We start from the raw sequence: 6,384 nt of genomic DNA, 5'->3' as shown, positions 1-6,384 counted from the left end.
TATTATTATTACCTACCTAATAAAAAAAGTCAAGTATGTGTTGTGTGGTCTGAATATTACTTGTGAACAACTCTAGTAAGCATGAAAAAACATGGAACTGCAACTGTCAAACACATGGGTGGCAGTGTCATGCTAAGGGGTATAAAGCAGAGAGTTGTGGAAGACAAACCTGCATGTTTTTGTAGCTAATCTCTAGAAACTCAATTTAATGTTTTAAAAAACGTTAAGCAAATAAAAAATATAGTACAAACTGCACGGTGGTAACAGGATCATGGTGAAGCTACATTTCTTTGCCAGTGATGCTGGAGAATTATCCAAAGCAGATGGAAATTTTAACCAAACTGGGTGTTCCCGCTGGACAATGGTCAGAAATATACACCAAACTGGTTTTGGAAGGGATCTGTGTAAAAATCTGTTTAAACTCGCTGAGGTTTCTATCAATGGAAGAAAAAAAAGAAAAAAGTCTAAAAAAAAATGTAAAAATCCAATGGTAAAATGATATTAATTACATTTAAAGAAGCCAAATCCTCTCTTATGCATATGCACTTTTAGCTAAGCAGGATTTTTTTTCTTAAAAAAAGCTATGTCCTTAAAATATATTTATATCACATTATTTGTTTTATTTTTAGTTGTGGGAAATACCAATAAACATTTTCCAGAACTAGTGTGAACTTATATTTGGTTGTCCAGCTGAAATACAGCAAGTATCAGCAGTCTCAGGTCTTCTCTTTACAGTAAACATTTACTTTTTCTAAGCAGGCACTGTGTTTCGAAAATATTCACAGCCCTAAAACTGCTTACATTTCTCAAATTATTATCACAAACCTCAATACATCTTCTACAAGTAAAACAAAAATAAGTACCTTACTGTGAGATTACACAACAATCTCACAATAAGGTATTTCTGTTTTTGATGTTTCAGACACTAACCAACATCCTTTAACATCCACTTTTCGAAATGTCCTTCGCATGCAAAATGCAGGACTACAACCATGCAAAAATGCAGGTGAATTGATCCCTCATGTGTCACTTGTACAACTTTAACAAAAAAGATGCCCAGTTGGGAAAAAGAGAGATTTTGGTCTTGGTGGTTTTAGAAGAGTTCCCTCTAGTGGATAAACTGAAACCTGCTTAGGCAGCAGGCCAAAATTGTAACATGTTACAACTGAATCCTGACCCAAAACTGAATGGTACAGCAAACATTTAACAATCAATATTTTTATTGTACCATTGTACAATCTTTTATACAGATTTAATACATTACACATCAATCCCTTGCTTGAGTTGCTCTCTTGAAACGAACTGCCGGTGCCATTCTTTGCCCTTAGCAGTATTTCACGCACTGTGTTGAATGGAAAAATTACTATCACAGAAAACAGAACAATTTGATACAACTCTTTACAGTCTAAAATAAATATTTCACCCAAAAACAAGCTATTTCAGAAATGGATCTGTTTCTGAAAAACGTTTCCTTATTTTACCGAATAAAAGAGGAAGGCCAGCACAGAGTTGCCGGCCAACTCAAGCATATGACATAAAAGGCAAAAACAAAAAAACTGACATAACTGAATACAAGCCAAACTTCTTTTACGTTTTACAAATGTCATTATGTTTCATGTGTGATGTGTTTTCTGAGATTCAACACCATCACAGCTCGTTTGTAAGGATATGCATGTCATACCAAAGCAGAAAGTGCATCTCATCGTCACAAATAAACAGCTTTCACCCCAACGCTGTTCCGAGCAACACAGATACATGGGAAAAAGCTGAGAATCAATCAATGGCAAAATGGCAAAAGGCAGATCTGTATGTCTCATAAAAGAAAAAAATGAAGATGAGTTCCGTCCTTCGCTCCCTGTAACAGATCATGAGGTCATGACAGCGGGTAGTTTTTAACAGAAAAACAAGATGACAGTCTGCACCTCCATCTCTTCTTTTTATCTTCAGCAAGGAATTTAAAAAGATCTAGTGGATAAAAGAGGGGAGTGCGGCCCTCTCACTGATATTGTCTGTAGTCCCCGAAGGGAGAGGTGGGAATGGGAGCAGGGGAAGGTTCCTCGGCAAACTGGGGTCCTGAGGAGGAAAAATAAACATAAAATATGAGAGCAATGTGGGAGCCGATAGGAAGTTTGAAACAACAAACATCAAATCAGATGTTTGAGCACACTGCATGTCAAAGCCATTCATTAAATCACTATCGTATGATGGTTTCACTCTGTACTCTAGATATTGGAAATTAGAAAAAAGAATTAACCTATTTTAGCCTAAATTTCTTTTTCAAATTCTGATTAAGAAAGTACATTTAATTTTTCATTTTCAAAATTGCCGTTATTTGAAATATATGTATATATCATTACTGTGAAATAATACTCATCAAGTTTGGAAACATGCTACAGCTATAATCAATATTTGTCTAATGACACAGTTGCTTTCATTTTTAAAGTTGGTATAAAAAAGAGGCTGTAAAATCAAAACTCTAAACTTACAAACCCTTTCACTAACAAAAAAAATTGCTTTCTTTAATCCAGAATTGTAATTCTTCTTTTTGAAAATGTATTCAGAAAGAAAATGTTATTATTAAATACACAGTGATAGTATGTATCACTATCAACAAAAACCATACCTTTTTCAAATGTTCTTAGTGAAAATTTGTCAGAGAAGTTAACTCCCCTCCAATTTCTAATACTGTCATAACCTTACATTATTGCTGGAGTAATTCAACCTTAGTTTTCTGGGGTTTGTCAACTCTTACAGTGTTATCAATGTCTTAACAAATAAATAAAATATTTGGTTGGCCGGCATTTTATTTCCCTGGACTGAATAAGAACATTGAACATAATTCTAATCATAAACCTGTTGTTAATAACATCTGTTTCCATTTGCCTGGAGACGAGAGATTGTTTTGTTTGAGCTGTATCACCAGGAAGGGATGTTACTAACTCTGTTACAGTAAAGTAAACATACACGTCAGGTGATGAGTAACCAGAAGTAAAGCTGGCTTGCAGGCAACATTTTTTCCTTTGCCAAATCAAACAACATCTTTCATATTATAGCAAGCTGAAGTGATTCTAAAGTTCACATCAAAATAATCTTCCAGAGGGACATTTTAGTTGGAATACAGACGCTTATATTCAGGTATTTTCCCATCTAAAACTTGATTTTACGCACAATGTTAAACAATGTTGGAGAGTTTCCAACAATGTTGGAGAGCACTTGTAACGATTTACTCACCAGTTGGGAACTGTGCAGAAGCAAACCTTGTAAGTAAGATCCCAGCACCTTCTATCAAAGCCAGCAGAATACCGCCCATCGCTGCTGAGCCCACCATGGCTACTGGTCCGTCTGTGGACACAAGAAACAGCTTTAATACAAGAAACTTGCAGTTCAGGATGCATAAAAAAATAATTAGATATAAAATTAAAAGCAAAATAAAAAAATCTGACATTTTTAAAATGTCCGCTTAATGTACTCACTTCTGGCAGCGAGGATTGCACCTGTCATGGCCCCACTTGTTATTGAATTCCAGGGATCCTCTTTGCCTCGCACTTTTACTAAACCACAGTCAATCATGGAGAAGAGGCCTCCCCACACTGCAAAGCTACCTGAAAAACACAGACACACAAAAGAAAAGAGAAAAAACTGAAGGCACTGACTGACCATTTACATGATTGCAACTGATTGCAACAAAAACCAAAACCTTAAAGCAGTTTAGACAACAGGAAAATGACGTCAGTTAAGAAAAGCTGAACTGTAAACGTGTTAGTGATAAAAAAGAAACTAGATTGCAGACAATGTTTATAAAAGAACAACTTGTTTTGGGGTATTTATTCTTACCCCCTAGTTGTGGAGCTCTGGTCTTGATGGAAGTTAAGCTCCCCTTCATTCTGTGGCTCATCCCCTGCAAACAAGAGCAACAATAACACTGATTAGTGGAAAACGATTCTCAGCTCATATTGGTAAAAACTACAAAGTGGAAAAACAAAACTTTAAAAGTCGAAATGACCATGTTTCAATTCAAATAAACACAGACCAAGGCCCTATTCATAAATCACAGTATCCTTGAACAAGCCTCAGAGCCACAAGGCCAGTGTGTTTGATGCCAGTGCTGGTTTTTTTGACACTTTCTGTGTCAAAAAGCTTTTTTGTGTCTGTAACATACTGTAGCTTGGTAACTTACCGAAGGTGCATTTCTGAAACCTTTCACTGCCTGAAATATTCCTCCTCCAATGGCTCCCATGGTGAAAGCGCCACCACAGTCGTCCACAATTCTCCAGGGGCTGAAAGAAGGAAAGAAAGTAAGCAATATAATAAATATGAAATATTCTGAGTCTGAAGTCACAACATCTCAGATATTAAAAATTATCTGAGATGCTGTTTGTGTCAATTACACAAAGACACTCTGGGGAATATGATTAAAAATACCAACAGCTTAATCTCACCACTCTATGAAACTAAAATGCATGAAAATTAACCATTTACATGAGCAGCCTACAACAACTTAATTTCAAGGTTTCCAGGCATAACATCCAAGAAGACCACAACAACACCGGCTAAATACAAACAGTGACTGCTGCACAATAATAGGAAATTACACTACAGCAATTTTATTTTTAAATACAATTATTTAATAATAACAACAACAACAGGGCAATAATGTGCAAAAAGCTTGAGTCAAATTTTTGCTCTTCCACTTTCTAAAACAATCTTAACCAAAATTGCTTCACAGACACTAGTTTGATTTACCGTAATTTCAATCCACAGAGAACAGAAAGATCAACTTAGGGAAGATGCATTCTGTATTTTTTTCTTTATAGCATATATGTATTTTGTTATATTTAAATAATTTTAAAATACTTGTCAAACCTTCCTCAAATTTAAAAAAAGAACAGTATAAATATTACAGATAAACCTTTCTTAAATGATGTCCTTTTTAAGTAAAGAATGTTTATTCATAAAGAACCCTAAGCCACAAAGCACAGAGGCTACAAGTTCAGTCAATAGATGACATATAATCAGGAGCCTAACTATTTAGACCCGTGTAGGTGAAGCCCTTAGTGGTTTTGTTTAAAGAACAAGAAAAAAGTAAATAAAATTGAAAAAAAATATCTCTGTGCTATTGTTTGATTGGAACATTTTATTTTACCAGTATAATTTAAAATAATTATTGATTCGCAATAAATAACAGAGGCAACTGATTTGAAATGCCAATATCCCCTTACGGTGATATAAGTGACAATCTGACTCGAACATTTAATGTTCGAGTTAGATTGCGTTTTAATTCTAAACTAGTAGCTATAAACTGTAACCATAGAGGGAAAATAAGTATAAAATTCTAAATGATCGTTTTTATTTTAAAAGTTTAAGAAAATAAACCTTTAATTCATCAGACTTGCTTTAATAGGTATAGTTTTTGTCACAACTATGATTACATTTCTCTACATAAAGGTGATCTAAAACTCTACGCCGCCAAATCCGGATTTAAACCTCCCTTTACATTTACATTCAAGTCAAGTATACACCGAAAAATAAACCTGTTACATTCTTGTGTAATCATGGATAGTTAGCATGGAGATGGCTAGCTAGCTGGTCCAACAGCTAAATCAACAATAACTGAAATATTTAACTCAAACAGCAACTTTTATATTAGCGGTAACAAGAAAAAGCAAACGATGTGCAGTTTCTTGTTCACATTCTGTTACTCTTTAGTCACTAAATGTTTTACAGTGACATGTGGGCAAAAAAGCCGACAAGGTCACTAACAACGTGATTCTAGCCATGAAAGCTGGTGTTAGCACGCTCATCCTATTCATTTGCTATGGGGTGTTAGCATTACAGCTAATGTTAGCCAGCTTACCGATGCTGATTAGATGTTTCATAAATCCTACAGACGGTAACATTGTCAACAACGACAGACACAGAACAAGGTCCTATTCAAATTTAAGCAACTATCATGTTTTTTTTAGCTGACGTCACTAAAACAATGTTTTTGTTGTTTTAAAACTCACCATGGTTCTCTAGCATACTCCTCCATTTTGTTCTTTCGACGTTCCCCCCTGACGTAAGTTCTCCTTCGTCTTTTTTCTATTTTGATTGGCTAATCGTAAACCAACTTTGAAATTGAATACTGCCCTCTATCGAGTAAATGTGTATATTGTCGGGTTTACTCTGCAGTTTACAACTCAGAAAAATTGAAAATTGTGCAAGTTAATATTTTTTGTTACGAATTTCAGAGAGTGTCTCAGTAATACAGATTAATTAAATATAGTTAATTCAATTCAAAAATAGTTTATTAATCCGAAAGGGAAATTTGTATCATATACCTCATGTTATCTCAGTATCCTCAAAGAGTTGTGATGTTTTTCAGCAAAACACATAACACTGGAT

General features: G+C 34.8%; 1 protein-coding gene across 2 annotated transcripts; it reads right to left on the bottom strand.

Moving 5' to 3' along the window:
* Positions 1 to 1,202: 1,202 nt before the first annotated feature.
* Positions 1,203 to 6,106, bottom strand: timm17a (translocase of inner mitochondrial membrane 17 homolog A (yeast)). 2 transcript variants are annotated; one of them, XM_044121990.1, is made up of 6 exons: positions 6,006 to 6,106; positions 4,178 to 4,277; positions 3,835 to 3,898; positions 3,474 to 3,602; positions 3,232 to 3,342; positions 1,203 to 2,073 (listed from the first exon to the last, which is right to left on the bottom strand). In XM_044121990.1, exons 1-6 carry the CDS (start codon positions 6,029 to 6,031, stop codon positions 1,997 to 1,999), a joined length of 507 nt encoding a protein of 168 aa, XP_043977925.1. In that variant the 5' UTR covers positions 6,032 to 6,106; the 3' UTR covers positions 1,203 to 1,996. The 2 variants fall into 2 exon arrangements, with proteins under 2 accessions (XP_043977925.1, XP_043977926.1); XM_044121991.1 differs by lacking the exon at positions 6,006 to 6,106 and adding an exon at positions 5,855 to 5,954.
* Between the last annotated feature and the right edge of the window lie 278 nt (positions 6,107 to 6,384).

Source organism: Gambusia affinis, linkage group LG07, assembly GCF_019740435.1.
Source record: "Gambusia affinis linkage group LG07, SWU_Gaff_1.0, whole genome shotgun sequence".
Taxonomy (NCBI): Eukaryota; Metazoa; Chordata; class Actinopteri; order Cyprinodontiformes; family Poeciliidae; genus Gambusia; species Gambusia affinis.
Note: the sequence above shows the minus strand (reverse complement) of the source record. Positions and strands in the feature narration are given on the sequence as shown.